This window comes from Lytechinus pictus, chromosome 16, assembly GCF_037042905.1.
Source record: "Lytechinus pictus isolate F3 Inbred chromosome 16, Lp3.0, whole genome shotgun sequence".
In the NCBI taxonomy this organism is placed as follows: domain Eukaryota; kingdom Metazoa; phylum Echinodermata; class Echinoidea; order Temnopleuroida; family Toxopneustidae; genus Lytechinus; species Lytechinus pictus.
The window spans coordinates 7,737,254-7,755,636 of NC_087260.1; the positions used below are offsets into that span (position 1 = coordinate 7,737,254).

General features: G+C 36.8%; 1 protein-coding gene across 1 annotated transcript; it reads right to left on the reverse strand.

Moving 5' to 3' along the window:
• Positions 1 to 200: 200 nt before the first annotated feature.
• LOC129278917 (mucin-2-like) lies at positions 201 to 18,168 on the reverse strand. The gene is made up of 11 exons (XM_064111592.1): positions 18,043 to 18,168; positions 14,903 to 14,933; positions 14,108 to 14,277; positions 12,987 to 13,095; positions 10,182 to 10,264; positions 9,164 to 9,185; positions 7,705 to 7,751; positions 4,638 to 4,689; positions 3,666 to 3,920; positions 1,218 to 1,343; positions 201 to 496 (listed from the first exon to the last, which is right to left on the reverse strand). The coding sequence occupies exons 1-11, from the start codon at positions 18,082 to 18,084 to the stop codon at positions 201 to 203; spliced, it is 1,233 nt and encodes a 410-aa protein (XP_063967662.1). The 5' UTR covers positions 18,085 to 18,168.
• Between the last annotated feature and the right edge of the window lie 215 nt (positions 18,169 to 18,383).

The window sequence follows — 18,383 nt, forward strand, 5'->3', positions numbered from 1 at the left end:
TGGGAATTTAGGGCCATGGTCCCCAAAATATCTACGAACTAGAAAATAAGAATAAGTAAGGGAAAGGAAAGGAAAATATATATATTTTTTATGTTATTTTTCTAAAAACGTCAAAATCGATTAGAAAATTAGATTCCATTTAAAATTTGTCGAATTTCTGCTCGTTCGCTTCACTTTCTCGGGAATAATGAGATATTTTGTCAAAACGTCAAGTTGTGCCCCCTCATTTTTGTTTGCTCATTACGCCACAAAACGCCACTGAAGACTACTCTACATACAATTTTGGCGGGAAAGACGACATCCACGTATTCCCCTTCTCGTAGGCGTAAGGGAGCGCCGTTGTAGCAGTACACGGTTACGTTGACCACGGAGTTCAACGACAGCGACGATCCGGAGGCTTTACCGCCGGCCGATGACGGGGTCGTTGAAGTGCTCGATGCAGGACTTGTGTCACAGCCCGGTTTGGGGTCCTGGAAAGCCTCGATGGCCACCTTGACTGGAATATACAAAGATAATGACGTAATTAGATGCCATTAGTTTGAATCAGTGATTTCAAGTTTTGTCGTTAGTATCTTCATAAATATTGGAGAAATCGACACACTCACAAACCCACACCCTCACGTCACATTCACAGTCTTGTAAGTTGGCAAGCACCAACTTACACGTCCTCGCCAACGCGTGTTTGCGGACTCATGCACACCAATTGTATTTAATCATCTAATCGGGCTCATTTTCTGGCTAAATGCCAGCATAATCCGCTAATCGGGGACGCTTCCTACCCCCATTTAGTTGTATTGTCTAAATGGGGACATTTAAAAAAAATCCTGTATTTTCTGAATGAAACGGTTTTGAAATTGAATTATGAATTGATTGGCCTGATTTTTATTGGACTGGGACGTCGCCGCGGTGCGCCGACAGATAAGATGTCAGAAAATGTCCCCAGAAGTAGGTTAATACAAACTGACACACACACAAACACCCACATACACACGCATCCACGAATATCCCACACAGTCACCCTCATCCCTACACCTTCCTTCCCCAAACATGCCCACACAAACACCCTCACAAACAAACTCTCACCACACCCACTCTCTCACATAAGATCTTAAACTAGTGTCTTTTGTTACGCGTGTGTGCGCACCAGTGCGTTAGCGTGTGCGAGGAGGTGGGGGGGGGGGGCAAAGACGTTATCCGTGCGGAGATATATCAATAACCTGGTTTGGTTTGTAGAAATGGCGAGTAGAAGCTTACAGTCAGTCGGTCTGTTTCGGTCTCACTCGGAGTTGAGAATGACAATGGTCGGAAAGGTTTCGCGCTCGATTCCCCCTCGGTGGCGTTATCTGAGAAAAAAAACACACGAAAAATGGAAAGATCACTTGAAGTTCATTTGCTCTCAAGATATCCTGGACTGATCGAGATGCAAGAAATCTATTTTTCATTCATAGTCTCTCTCTATGAGAATAGCATATTTAAGTATATTTAGTAGCTGGCGACACTCAAAATATTATATAAGAATTATTTTAGATAGATTGAATTTAGAAACAAGGCCAATATCGAACTTTGAGGCGCATTAAAAAAAAACCAAACAAGTGCACACCAAGTTACCAATAATGCATATAGCATTTCCATTTATTTGAAATCAGGATAAAAGAGCATTGTAGATTAAATGCCTTGCTCACGGGCATAGGTGCCGCGGCCGGGGATCGAACGACGGACTTTTTTATTACTATAACGAGGTGCATTAGGCCACTCGGCCACGGTACCTCCACAATTCAACGATAGATATTTAAATGTCAGCTGTAAATACAATCCAAAATTTGAGTCGAATTCCACGAAAACAAAATATCACATGGATACCGTAATAATTTTGAATAGGTAAAATAAAATCAAACTTTAAGTACTCTAAACATAATTCCAGTAAAAGTGCCCAAAATTGAAAAAAAAATAAAGTTGTGAGATTGACAGAATAATTACCAATGCAATTGAAAAAGAATTATTGTAAATAAGAGATTCAGTGATTTACGCAAACTCGTCACTAATTTCCCTTCGGAAGGTATTAATATGTGTTTACCACCCTCCACACAGGTGATGCAAAATTTGCATGACAAGACTTCAGGTTTAAACATATACGGTCATATACCAGAGGTCAAATCCATCGAAAGGAGTAAGTAAAAATCTAGTAATAGAATATGAATTCATCAAATTATATTGATTGAGAAGCATTTATGATTCAGTGTATGAATGGCATAAATAATGTACGAATTCTATCTAGTGAGAATAGAAACACTACGTTTGTGTTCTCTTGGCATTTGGGTGATTTAAAATCTATTTCTGATGGCAGCCACCATTTCCATTCTTTTCTACTATCACTGGCTATGGTTAATGAAATTGCTTTTGTCCATTAAAAAGCCAACAAGAGAAACACTACATTGTTCATCTGTTATGCCATTGCCACAAAGGTCGGGAGAGTGTTTCAATTACTTAACATCCCTCATCATTCATCAACAAGACTACAATAGATTTGAGGATCAGATCGGGGAAAATATTCAAAAAGCTTGAAAGGGAAAAAAAAACACCGTTTGGAGAGTCGACACAGTACAGACCTATACAGTGCGTCCCACAAAAAACGAAACCGAGATTTAGCGATGATTTATCATAACTTATTGATAAATACAAAAGACAAATGACCTATCAATGTAAAGCTTAGAATCTCCTCTTTCATCTGATATTACTTACATTAATCCTCATTTACGCATGAATGAGCAAGAACAATTTGAAGAAAGGATACCAAAAACTCATTTGGCGGGGGTATCTGAATTTCAAAAAGAAAATCACATGCCTAAAAAGTTCAATATCTGCTCTTTTATTTGATACCTTAATCACAAAAAAATGGTCGAGAAGTAAAAAAGTTATGTTCCCTCGAAACAATGCTTGTATTTCCATAATTTCATGAAATAAACGTGTTTTCACCGGTTTCCCACAGAAGCTATCGCACGGTTAACAAAAGACTTAATGCATGGCTGATCGTCAACAAAACGGAGTGTCGAGCGAGTTTGAACGCTAGCCTGTAAAACCTCTTCATTTTATGAAATTATTGAAATTCATGCCTTATTTCAAATAACCAGAACTTTGTTATTTCTTGACAATTTTCTGTAATTGAGGTATCAAATTAAAGAGCAGATATTGAACTTTTTAAAAATGTGGTTTTCGTTTTGAAACCCAGATACAGCCCGCCAAATGACTTTTTGGTATCCCCTCTTCAAATTGTTTTTGCTCACTCATGCGTAAAAAAATAATCCAAGTAATTTCAGATGAAAGAGGAGATTCTAAGCTTTACAATGGTAGGTCATTTGGCTATTGTATTTGTGATTAAGTTATGATAAATTATTGATAAATCTCGGTTTCGTTTTTTGTGGGACGCACTGTATATGCTTCCAATTTTGCCTTTTTTTTGTAAATCCGTCTCCAGATTAGTTATTGCTTCATTGTTTTTGCTCATTATAGGGTAAAAGTTTTGTTCTTTTCATCATAACTACAATGTCTACTACTACAAAAACTTCTATACTACTACTACTACTACTACTACTACTACTACTACTTCTACTACTACGCCTTCTACTTCTTCTTCTACTAATATTATTTAATGAGGGGTAATTCAATACCAAAGCAAGCTGTAAGAATCTCTTCAAGAGATTTTTGGGTAACGTTGAGTACATCCGGACTTTGTGTTCCATTTGTAATGGGAGTGGTGATAGTTGTCTTTTCTTGCATCGAGGGCTGTGATTGGTTTACTGATTCTGACGTCATCGATTCTGATGTCACTGTGGGTTGCGTTGACGGTCGTTGTGCTGTAGTAGAGGTCGTAGTGATTTCAGGCGTGGTGGATCCAGTAGTTCTCTGCGCATAAGTTGTTGGTACTGGAAAATAAGTAATTGGATGAATGGCTTAAAAGTAACACAGAACATTGGCACAACACTGATATATGAATATTTTTTTTAAAGATATAATATCTAATTAAAATTAACAGTATCTGATTTTCCTGCTACTTAAAAACGCATACCACAGTGCAACCATTTACCACAGTGGATATGGGGGAGTAGGTACATGTAGGTGCAGTGGAAGCGCCGTGGTGTAGCGCTTCTGACTCTCGCCTTGTAATCAGAGGGTCGTGTGTTCGAATCCCACCATGGCCTAGCGCCCTTTGGCAAGGCGTCAATCCACACATTGCCTCTCTCACCCAGGTGCTAATTGGCTACCGGTAGGAAACAACCGTCATTGTGGTTGGTTAAGCAAGTGTGCGCCTAACAGGCTGCTTGAAATGCTATGAATCCAGTGACCGGGTAATAATAATTGTGAAGCGCTTTGAACAGTCGTAGATTGATAAAGCGCTATATAAATGCCAATTATTATTATTATTATTATTACATGGGGACATGTTATATTCCTTCTATAATTTCTGTGAAATGATGTTGATAATAACTTGGTATGTTTAATGATCTGTGCTAATTGAAATCATATTCTCTCATTTACAAATATATCTTTGACATATACCATTCAGGCGTATAACTTTCTATTATGAATGACATATTCACTATTCCTTTCATATCACAAACTAACTCATTCCATTGACCTACCGGCTAGAGTGGTGGCCTCAGTAGATAGTACCTCTGTGGTCGGGGGACTGGTCTGTGGCAAAAAAAAAGATGATAATGACAATCAGAATTATAACAATAACATCAACAAAACATCCATAGACATCATCATCTGTTGATCTCGATAGATAAGTTATTGCACTCAAATTTCAAGTATGGTGCTGCAATGCCTGTCATGACTGTAAATGCAAATTCTCGATCAGCTTGGCTGCATACATATTTTACAGTTTTTTGTTTTTGTTTATGGTAACTCCCGTAGGAACTCGGCAGGACAGCTTTTTTGCTGGTAAACACAAAGCCGGTATGTAACCAATTACCTAGGAAACATTTTAAGTCTAGGATAATCAGTCATAGTGCCTGACGTTATAGACGACATATATTTACTCTCGGGTATTTTTTTATCATAGTGGAGACAATGGCAGAGTGGGGACTCGAACTCACAACCTTGCGATTATGAGTCCAATGCTCTAGCCACTGAACCACACGGTTGGTTCAGTCGAGGTGTGGCTGTTCATTTTCTATTATCACGTTTCTATCTCTTTGTCTTACTATTATAACTCACACTGAACAAAACAGAATAACAAAAGCACAAATATAAATGTTTATAATAACGATGATAATAACAATGATTTTTGTAATGAAAATAGGTACATGCAAGACAGCCTCGTCACACACTAGACACCAACCCCACTGATTTCATAGAAAGACCACATTGGCGATATGATTCTATAATTTACACTAATGCCATAGAAAGTCCACACTGCGGTGATTCCACCCTTACTTCACATCGATTCCACAGAGAGTTCACATTGACAAAGGTATTCAACACCAATTCCTCACCGATTCCACAGAGAGTTCACACTGCTAATGTGATTCCCACATCAATTTCACAGAGAGTTCACACTGCTAATGCGATTCGAAACCAACTCCACACTGATTCTACAGAAAGTTCACATTGCCAATGTGATTCCACACCAACTTCACACTGATTCCACAGCGAAATATGATTCCAAACCAACTCTACACTGTTTCCACAGAGAAATCACATTGCCAATGTGATTCCACATCAACTTCACACTGATTCTACAGAGGGTTCACACTGCCAATGTGATTCCACACCAACCCCACACTGATTCTACAAGGAGGTCACATTGCCAATATGATTCCACACAAACTCCAAACTGATTCTACAGAGAGTTCACACTGTCAATGTGATTCCATACCAACTCCACACTGATTCCACAGCGAGTTCGCACTCCGAATGTGATTCCACACAAACTCCATACTGATTTTACAAAGAGTTCACACGGTCAATGTGATTCCACACAAACTCCAAACTGATTACACAGCGAGTTCACATTGCCAATGTGATTCCGCACCAACTCCACACTGATTCCACAGCGAGTTCGCACTCCCAATGTGATTCCACACAAACTCCGTACTGATTCTACAGAGAGTTCACACTGCTAATGCGATTCGAACCAACTCCACAGCGATTTCACACTCCCAATCTGATTCCACAACATCCCCACACTGATTCTACAAAGAGATCACATTGATTGATTGATTGATTGATTGGGATTTTTACCTGATTGCTAAGAAAGCATGAATGCTTGTAAGCAAGCAACCATAGGACCGACGGCTTAAGGTCCTCTCCGAAGGACCTGGTAATGAAGATTAATGCCTTACCAAAGGGCACTAGCGCACCAAGTGGGAATCGAACCCGGGTCACCGAAATACGAATCCCCGCTCTACCGACTGAGCTATCGCGCCTCTTTATAAAACATCATCACCATAAAACATGGTGATGATGATGATGATGGTGGTGCCAAAGGACACATTGCCAATATGATACAAATCAACCCCACACTGACTCCACAGCGTGTTCATACTGCCAATGTGATTCCACACAAACTCCACACTGATTCTACAGAGAGTTCACACTGTCAATGTGATTCCACATCAACTCTACACTGATTACACAGCGAGTTCATACTGCCACTGTGATTCTACACCAACTCCACACTGATTCCACAGCGAAATATGATTCCAAACCAACTTCACACTGGTTCCACAGAAAGATCACATTGCCAATGTGATTCCACATCAATTCCACACTGATTACACAGCGAGTTCACATTGAAAATGTGATTCCACACCAACCCCACACTGATTCTACAGAGAGTTCACATTGCCAATATGATACAAACCAACCCCACACTGACTCGACAATGAGTTCACACTGCCAATGTGATTCCCCAGAAACTCCACACTGATTCTACAAAGAGTTCACATTGCCAATATGATACAAACGAACCCCACACTGACTTTACAGCGAGTTCACACTGCCAATGTGATTCCACACAAACTCCACACTTATTCCACAGCAAGTTCACAGTGCCAATGTGATTCCACACCAACTCCACACCGATTCCACAGCGAGTTCGGATTGTCAATATGATACAAACCAACTCCACACTGATTCTACAGCGAGTTCACAGTGCTAATGCGATTCGAAACCAACTCCACACTGATTACACAGCGAGTTCACACTGCCAATGTGTCTCCACACCAACTCCACACTGATTCCAAAGCGAAATATGATTCCAAACCAACTTCACACTGGTTCCACAGAAAAATCACATTGCCAATATGATTCCACATCAACTCCACACTGATTCTACAGAGAGTTCACATTGCCAATGTGATTCCACACCAACTCCACACTGATTCCACAGCGAGTTCACACTGCCAATGTGATTCCCCAGAAACGCCACACTGATTCTACAAAGAGTTCACATTGCCAATGTGATACAAGCCAACACCACACTGACTCTACAAAGAGTTCTAACTGCCGAAAATGATTTCGTCCTGGCTTCACTCAACGACAAACACCGTCAAGATAAACCCCAAGTTCCACAGCATCTCATTCAACTTCGATTCTACTGTGTTCAATAAAATCTAGAAAATCCTGACGTGGCTACACACCAAGAGATTTCTGAGTTAAATGCACATAGAATAGACAAATATTTGAGGGTTTAATACTTACCATTGTTACAATTCTTGTAGGGGTAGTTGAGGTTTTCTCTTGAAGACCTTGATAGTCACAATAAATTAAACGAAAGGTTCATGTTAAAATCAAATTACCTTAGATAAGAAATCTTATTATTTTAATGATTGACTATTTTCTCCACCTAAATACAAAGTAGAACATCATCCAGGAATCCTGAAATTCTTGTACTGATGAGGTCTTGAAATAATGCACCTCCTTAAAGTTGACAAACCGATAAAATATCTTTTTTTTCTTCTCAAGTTTGATCGGAATAGCACCTTGCATCGTTTCTTATCCCAGAAGTGCACATCCATCAATATATTATCAAATGCTGAACTATACCAACCAGTTGGATAATACTAGTGCACGTGCTTATATTGTATGGAAAAAATAACAGAGAGGGATAATGATGTTGAAGAAAATATCAATTCGAATATTAATACATCTATTTGGTTCATATGATTATGAAATCATTTATTTATGAAAAACCAATAACAATGGTCCTAGCTATATTCAGTGTATTTTGCAAAAATTGAAGTATCATATTGATGATATTAATATCATTATGCATGTATTATTTCACATCACAACATTTTGGTATTACTACACTACAAATCAAAATACAATATTAAAGGGATGCTCCGGGTTGACAATATTTATGTCTGAATAAATGAGCAAAATGAAAATTTCATCAAAATCGGATAAAGAATATTGAATTCTATAGTTAAGCAATATTTTGCGAAAATAGTTATATGCACATCGTCATGAATATTCATTAGGTGGGCTGATGATGTCACATCCCCACTTTCCGTTTTCTTAAGTTTATTCATGAAATCATATTTTTTTCCATTTTTTCGTACATGTGTGAACAATGTGTCTCCTTTATAATGAAACAAGTTGCAGCAATGAATATCTATGCATTAAATCAGTTTTCAATCCAATTTTTGTAAGTATTTGGTAGAAAAAAATATTTGAATAAATCGACTTCATACAATAAAATACAAAAGAACAAGTGGGGATATGACATCATCAATTTGCTCACTGAATATTCATGGAGACATGCCTAGAACTGTTTCACCGGAATATTTAGTGCAAATCATTAAAATGCCATAACTTTGTTATCCTTTGTCTGATTTTGATCAAATCTTAAGTGTATGTTTGTCTGATTTTTTTTTAATCTGTTTATACCGTACATCGTATTATGTTCAGCCCGGAGCACCCTTTTAATGAAAAAAATTGTAAAGGTTATGATTATAGATCATTATAAATCATTTTTAGTAAATATATAATATTCAATATCCCGCTCGAGACACGGGTTATAATATTAAAATGTAAACATGGTAAATATGAATATAAATGGTATATTCATTCTTAATATGTCGGGAAATTGCGATTAACAAGATTCAAGAATTTTGAATGAAATGTGAAGAAGATGAATAGATCATAATTGTCTTACCCGACGGTTTTGTAACAGGTTCCTGAAAGAAAATGGCATTATAAAGAAACTGATTAAAAAAAAAATCTGAATATGACAAAAGTACTCAAAGATACAGTAACACCAAACTGTACTGATTATGCAAACAAATTTCGCCCCGATTAATGGTAAAGCTGAAAATAACAGTGGGGGGGGGGGGGGGTGTCTTGAAATGATAGAGGTTGAGTGATGAGAAGAGAATGAAATTGAAAAAAAAAGTATTTTATGAAGATAAGCAACGGCAAAGGAATACAAAAAGAGAGTGAGAGAGACAGAAAGTGAGACGGAAGGGGAGGGGGAGAGTGTGGGCAGGGGGGGGTGGCGGGCGTTAGCAGAATATAGTGGAGAAGTCTCCTCATAAGTCGTAGTATGATACAGGATAAAAGGACGTGCGAAACAAAGATAAATGAGAGGAAGAAGAAGAAGAAGAAGAAGAAAAAGAAGAAGAAGAATTCAATTCAAATTCAATTCAAACATTTATTTTATTCCATTTCATTACATTTTTCGTAAACATTAATTCATACAAAAATCAATTTGCTATGAAGAATATAAATATGTACATTTTGGGTGTAAATAAGTAGGCGTATACCCTAAAAACTGAGGCTTGTGGCGGGATACGCCTATAGACAAAATACAAGGAGAAGAAGAAGAAGGAGAAGGAGGAGAAGAAGAAGACGAAGAAGAAGAAGAAGAAAAAGAAGAAAAAGAAGAAGAAGAAGAAGAAAAAGAAGAAGAAGGTTAAAGAAGAAAAAGAAGAAGAAGAAGCAGAAGAGGAAGGAGAAGAAGAAGAAGACGAAGGAGAAGAAGAAGAAGAAAAAGAAGAAGACGAAAAAGAAAAAGAAGAAAGAAGAAGAAGGAGACAAGAAGAAGATGAAGAAGAAGAACAAGAAAAAAGAACAAGAAAAAGAATAAGAAGAAAAAGAAGAAGAAAGAGAATAATGAGAAACATATTCAGATATAAGGAAAAGTATATTGGGAGTATATTTATATGGATATTTACTGGTGTTGTAGCTGTCAGCCCTTTAGTCGTCTCAGGAGTAGTCTTTACTCCAGCCGGGGGATCGCCGTCCCCAGCCCATTCACCTAGACGTGGATATAAAAAAACATAAATGGATTTGATGACTTTGTGATCATGATTTATACGACAAAAAAATCTCAGAATGAAAGCTAGCACTCTTAAGACTGAAAGTATTTGACAAGGCGTTGATGTATATATTCATGATATTTGCCACACTTGATCCATGTGAGGGAAGTGGGTATCCAATGAGATCCCCTACATGATAAAAAGCTCCTTGATGGCAGCAATGCTAAAGGCGTTTGATGTAGCACTGTGGAACCACTATTATCCGGTCATTATTCTCCTTTGAAATAATCGGTACATCACAAATCATACTACTACTACTACTACTACTACTACTACTACTACTACTACTACTACTACTACTACTACTACTACTTCTATTGCTGCTGCTACAACAACAACAACAACAACTACTACTATATACTACTACTACTACTACTACTACTACTACTACTACTACTACTACTACTATTGCTGCTGCTACAACAACAACAACAACTACTACTATATACTACTACTACTACTGCAACTACTACTACTACTACTACTACTACTACTACTACTACTACTACTACTACTACTACTACTACTACTACTACTACTACTATTACTTCTACTACTGCTGCTACTGTTACTACTACTACTACTGCTACTACTACTCCTACTACTACTTCTACTACTACCACCACCATGACTACAACTCCTACTGCTGCTGCTGCTGCTACTTCTACTACTACTACTACTACTACTTCTACTACTACTACTTCTACTACTACCACCACCATGACTACTACTCCTACTGCTGCTGCTGCTGCTACTTCTACTACTACTACTACTACTACTACTACTACTACTACTACTACTACTACTACTACTACTACTACTACTACTACTACTACTACTACTTCTACTACTACCACTACTACTACTACTACTACTACTACTACTACTACTACTACTACTACAACTACTACTACTATTGATGCTGCTACAACAACAACAACAACTACTACTATATACTACTACTACTACTACTACTACTACTACTACTACTACTACTACTACTACTACTACTACTACTACTACCATTGCTGCTGCTACAACAACAACTACTACTATATACTACTACTACTACTGCAACTACTACTACTACTACTACTACTACTACTATTACTACTACTACAACAACAACAACAACTACTACTATATACTACTACTACTGCAACTACTACTACTACTACTACTACTACTATTACTACTACTACAACAACAACAACTACTACTACTATATACTACAACTACTACTACTTCTACTTCTACTTCTACTACTACTACTACTACTACTACTACTTCTACTACTGCTGCTACTGCTACTACTAATACTGCTACTACTACTCCTACTACTACTTCTACTACTACCACCACCATGACTACTACTCCTACTGCTGCTGCTGCTGCTACTTCTACTACTACTACTACTACTACTACTACTACTACTACTACTACTACTACTACTTCTACTACTACCACTACTACTACTACTACTACTACTACTATTACCACTACTACTACTACTACTACTACTACTAATATATTTAAATGTTTCCAAGCTTGCATATTACCCTGGCTCTAGCACAGTTGCTAATAAGGGGATTTTACAGCATTTTGAGGAATGAATACCTGTCAGATATCCATTTTATTCACCGGGGTCGAGTGTGGCAAATGTCGATAAAAGCCTTACGTTAGTGCCAAGGAGGGATTCGTTAAAATAGACCCCGACCAACACTCTCATAATAATTGTCGAATCTTTTATCTAATGTTTGCGCATGGCTTAGCCACCGAATTCCCAATTAATAAATGTCTAATACTTTAGTGCGAGGGTAAAATATTGATAGAAAATTCCTACATAATACATAAATTCAGCTTAATTCATCAATCTAATCAAGTAAACAGCATTATCCAGTGTCTGAAAGTCAATGTGAATATGAATTAGTGTAATTAAATTGTCACGACTCATTCATTCTTATGTCAAGCTTCCGTGCGCGCAAAGAATAAATGCAGTACATGAATTAACATCCATGCTTGTCGGGTGAGACGTCACAATGAAGTCTTTGTAATATGTTACCATAATAATTAAATAAGAAATAACATGAACCTACTAAAAAATAAAGTTGAAAGTAATAAAATACTTGTACGGTAGTAACTCGACCCTCCATTTAAAATACTTTGAATAGACCCATAACAACAATTCCGACATTGCTACTGTGTAGGTTATATTCACCTCTATTACACAGTCAAAGCGTATAAACACGTTTTGTAAAAGTTATTATAATAGTAACTTTTACAAAATACGCTTTGGCCGAGTAAAAGTGGCAAACACATTTTGTATGTACTCTCCTTAGATACCGACAATTGTAATATTTTGACATTTCCCTACGTAATCGATTGCTTTTATTGTCCTCTCCTAAGACTTCTTATTTGATTTTGGATCCTGCAGACTAAACAAGCGTTGGTTTTTATGCAGGTTCCCTCATATTTTACCTTATTTTAAATTACCTTAGATTTCAAATCGCTGTATTAATTCATTTAGATGCATGATGCCATGTCTGATTTATATATCATGTTTACTTAAATCTTATGATGTTTTATTGTCAAATTCAAGTTAAAAAAAGAATTATTTGTACTTAAGATACATTAATGTTGTCAAAATAAAACTGTACTTACAGTGATATTCCACATAAACGTATGATTGATCGCCGGAGCAGTGTGTCGACCCCGTACACGTTATAATGCATGGGTTAAAAAAGGAACAAAGGAAACCCCAGGATCCAGACTGAAACAAACGTGGAAAAGACACCGTCTATGAAGCTACGTAAAACGAACATGATCAATTAATATAGATAACCATCATGATCATCATCATTGTCATCATTATCATCATCATAATCATCATTATCTTCATTATTGTTATCTTATCATCAACATCATCATCCTCATCCTCATCATAATCACGACCACCATCTTCATAATAATAATAATAATTAATAATAATAATAGCAACAACAACAATAATAATAATAATAATAACAATAATAATAATTATAATATTGATAATAATAATAACAATAATGATAATAACAATCATAAAGATAACAACGATAATAATGCTAATACAATTACTCCTATTATGCTACTAATGTTACTGCTGCTGCTGCTACTGCTAGAATTATACTACAATAATAAGTATAATGAAATGTCTATAACAAAAATAGATGATAATAAATTGAAAAAACAAACAATTATAATGAATATATTGATGAGCTTTTCAATAGTCTTTATGCTGTCCGTGTTGATGAAAATGAAACAAAAAAAGTAGGAAAGGAAAAAGGGATGCTGAAGGACAAGAGAGGGAAAAAAGGCGATAAAAGATGACGAAGACGGAGTAGAAGGAATGGAAAAAGATGATAGAGAAAGAAAAAGAAGAGGAAGGAGAAGCAGAAGAAGTAAAGGAAACATACAAAGAAGAAGAAACAGAAGAAAAGTAGTTAAGAAAAAGTGAGACAACACGAATAACAGATTAATAAAGAAGTAAAAGAACGAGAAAGGGAAAATGAAACTGGAGAAGAAAAAAAGAGAGAAGAGTAAAAAGAAATAGACAATGCAGATGACCAAAGGGAAAGGAAGACAATTAAAGAAGAAGAAGAAGAAGAAGAAGAAGAAGGAAAAAGAGAAGAAAAGGAAGAAAGAACGAACCGAAACAGGAAAATAAGAATGTAAAATAAGAAGGGAAGAAGAAAGAAAATAAAATAACTGTCTAAAAATGTTTCCAATTATTTGTAATTTACCTTGTCCCCATTACAAGATGACGAGAAAGATGCATCAAAATGATCACAATCTTGTACGCGCACACAGATACCAGTAGTAACGATGATATTGTAGTCTGTAGGGCATGATAACTCGAAAGTTATACTCTTGTCACCCTTTTCACACTGCCTCAACAGTTTAGGAGTGCTGTCTAAATAATAAACGAAATCAGAAGTTTTGACCAGGGCTGGAGTTTTCGCTATTATTCGTCCTCAATTGTTACAGAGAGCAATGCTTGAACACAAACCCATTTTCAATCACATTATGTATATACATGTACGTCAGCTTTGAATTAAGAAGTGAACAATGAAAAAGCAATTTGAATGTTATGCAAAATAAGATGTGAGATTTTCAAAGCATCCCGCGAGGGGGGGGGGGGGGGCAAGGGAACTTGAAGAATATTTGTGATATTTTTAATAACTAATTTCATTTCCATTTACATGTATTTAGAAATCCAACAAACACAATTCAAGTAACATACTGTTGAACGCATTGTAAAACAATGTAAAGCGTCAAAATGAAGTAAACAATGAGTTCATAATTTACTTCGGGTAGTTTACATAACAGGTTGGTACTTTCACATCCTCAAATATGAAAAATAAAAACATAGTGAGAGATTAATGATAATCGCGCTTATCACGAATGAGAGGCGAACAAAGGGTGAAACTACCTGACATATGATTGTGACAAAAATAAACATCCTTGCAATATTTCATATTATTAGGAATGATGGATCAAAAAAATTTCATAATATTATTAAGAATGATGGATCTCACCTTTCAATTGCAGGATGATGACGTATGATACCTGTGGGCAATGAGTTTAATACAAAATGTATGAAATATGAATGAAATTATTGTCAATTACTTTTTGTACATTTATGCTAACATAATTGCGTTGAATATCTAGTGGCGTTGTAAGATTTTTGCTTAAATGAAGTCTTTCATCAGTAAAGTTATACACGAGTCCAAAGTGTTTTTAATCGCTCTGTATTCCTTCATTATTCATTATAACATAGGGCCCTTTCACACGTGAATCTTGAATCATCATTGTAATGATGATTGCTATTGTAATCGTGACTGTGCATGATTAGCGTTAGCAGTTAGTTCTAGTTTGGTTTCACATAATTGTGCTAAATATTCGTCATTAGCCTTATTTTTCACTGGAATCATCATTCAAATTACGATTTTTTAACCGTGTGAAAGGGCAGTTAATAAAAGCTTTGGCAAGAGTTAAAAAATGTAAATCATCGTATCAGGACATCTCCCCGGGAGGAATTGTCCTCCTGACAACTCCTCAGTATAAAACAGCTCCCCTGGAGGACACCTCCTCCACAGGACATCGCCCCCTGAAGACAGTTCGCCCCTGAACGAGACTCTGGAGAGCAGTTTCCCCTATGATATCTCCCCCTCGGTCGATGATCTTGCGGCGAATTCTAGATCGGCCGGCGATTACTTCAAAATAGGCCGGTGGCTAGTTGGAGACCGCCCGGGAATTGGTGTATGGGTCGTCAGCCGATCACTGCTCGGACGCAACGTTGCCAGAACTGGCATAATTATGCTTTCTGGCATAATTTCGACCCCTTTCAACATAAAATTTTGGTTAGCCACTCCTAAAATTTATGTTGATAACATTTTTTTTTGCTTGTCAAAAAAAAAACGGTTTGGCATAATTTTTCGCGATTTAGCATAATTTCGCTGCTCCTCTCGCATAATTGGATTTTTTCGCTGGCCACGCTGCTCGGACGCCAAACAGAACAGTTCCCCCGATTCGGCTTTGATCAAAATGGGTAATACCTCAGTCACATTTCCCCTACGGCGGCCGTACGGCGAGTCGAAGACAGCCGTGTAACATTTTTGTACCAGCTATATGGTTTGAACAAAGATGAATAAAACGTCTGCTTTCGACTCGCCGTACGGTCACCGTAGGGGAAATGCGACTGAGGTATAATCGACAGGGCACTGCTCGGCCACCGATAAGTCTTTACAGCCCAGCCGCTCGACATAAAAAAAAATAATAATACAAAATTTTGGGCGATGCCTAAATTCCTATGGCGTCGGTCGCCACTCTGAGTTATGACTGAAGCCTTAGGATGTGATTTATCATGCTGCTCAATAAAAATCTAGACTCAAATTTATTTTTGGCGAATTATTGTTGATTGTAGGAGATGGTGGGTGACAAATATGAATTACGCATCATTGTACGTCTATACTTAATGTGAAAAATAAAACCATAAATAAAAAAAAGGTCAGACGAGTGCACGCATTAACGGGGAAGTTCACCCTTACCAAAATGTCATTGTAAAAATGGTCCAAAAAATAAACAAATATTGATGAATGTTTGAGGAAAATCCATCAAATATCAAAAAGTTATTAGAATTTTCATTTTTTTTTATTTGTGACGTCATAATGCGAGCAGCTGTCCCACATGTCTTCAAATTTCAATAAAATGTCATATTCTAAAAAAAATGAAATTGGTTTTTACTTTACCTTCAGTAAATCAAGTGGGAAATCATTTCACACCCGCTCCTTAAATATTTTTTTGTTGTCATCATGAAACATTAAATTTGTAACTTTTAGTTCAGATCCCTCATTCTTACTTTGTTATCTTGTATATACTTATATTGTAAATACGTTTTTCTTACTTTTTCACATTTTGTCAACGTCTTTATCGTAAGTCAACTAAGTTTTTCCTTTCCTGTATTATGTTTACATGCAGTGGCGTACCTAGGATTTTCCACAGGGGGGGCAAATTCGTCCGCCCAAAAATTTGACAAGCAAAAAAAAAGGTACGCTAGTGTTTACATGCATATCTATGCAAGGGACCCCTCTGTAAAACAGCGTTGATATGTTTGTTTGTTTGTTTGTATTTATTTCCGAAATCAGATTAAAAAAATATATATATACAATATACAAGAGAGATATGTACAATAACGGAGAATCACCCAATTCAGCTGTATTTACAAAATACTGCTGTTCTTCCTTGGGGTCCTACATTTACCATAGAAAGTAAAAATACTATTAAAAAAAAATGTTATCAACGCTGAGTAGGGCAATCCCTCCGTCTTTTTAATGATCATTTCTTTGTAATTGTAAATATATCTATCATTGTTATTATTCTTAATTGACGGAAAATAAATACAATACAATTAAACAGATTAAATTAGTGCATTTCATATAACATAACATACGGGGCATCACCAGCGTACATACGGGGGGGGGGGCAGAGGGGGCAGACTGCCCCCCTGACGAGTCACAACCCATGCAAGGGACATATCCCTGCCCCCCCCCCCCCTGACGAGTCTAGAAGACCTTTTTTTTTTTCTTTTTTTTTTTGCTTGCTTGTCAAATTTTTTCTGGTACGAAATCCTTTATTTGTGGTTGAAGACCTTTTTCTTTTGCTTGTAAAATTTTTTTGGCGGACGAATTTGCCCCCCCCCCCCAGTGGAAAATCCTAGGTACGCCACTGCGGGGCATCTGCTCATGTATTACGTCCCCCCAAAAAATATATAAATTATTTTCTTAATCTTTGATGGATTTTCCTCAAACCTTCACCAATGCTTTTTATTATTGTTTTCTGTTATTTCTACAACAAACTTTTCGTCAGGATGAACTTTTACTTTTAGGTGTCCCTCGAATAGATGGCAAATTATAGAACTGGTAATGTCACGACTTTTTAACCACACTTAACGGATAAAAATCATCAACTTATAAAAATTATTATGTCATAATAACGATATTATGTCGACATGGCAAGATAAAATATATCGCCATCTCGTCAAGTTGATGGTACTTCAAAGCTTCCACACGAGTGAATGAAGTTGTACACCTGAAATTCAATGTTATTCCAACAGAAACAGATATAATACAAAACCAATACATACATGTATTATAACAATAACGTGACACACACTCACCATAAAAATGATAAACGAAATACCGGGGATACGCCCCATCATGTAAGTTGAGAAAGCTCTCCGAATGAAAACTCAAAAAATATTAATCCAAGTTTTTAACAGCTAACAAATTTTCAAAATAGCTAGCTTCCGTTTTTTCTCAGCTATCAAAAGCGAGTTTACGTTGAGCACTTCTACCGCGGCCCAAGAAACTGATTCAGAAACATATTCATTCACTGTTCAATTCCCCCAATTTATTGGCCTTCTCTGACGTTGCTTTTGCGGCTGGGAGGAAAATTGAGGTGGCAAAGCGAAAATGTATCATAGATCATTGGCTGATGTTGTTAGATATATATTTGCAT

Excerpts from the sequence above, each read along its gene's own strand:
- LOC129278917 (XM_064111592.1), bottom strand. The coding sequence starts at position 18,084 with ATGATGGGGCGTATCCCCGGTATTTCGTTTATCATTTTTATG. Across the intron at positions 14,278-14,902 it reads CATCATCCTGCAATTGAAAG|ACAGCACTCCTAAACTGTTG; the intron begins GTGAGATCCATC and ends TTTATTATTTAG. Across the intron at positions 3,921-4,637 it reads TGAGGCCACCACTCTAGCCG|TACCAACAACTTATGCGCAG; the intron begins GTAGGTCAATGG and ends CTTATTTTCCAG.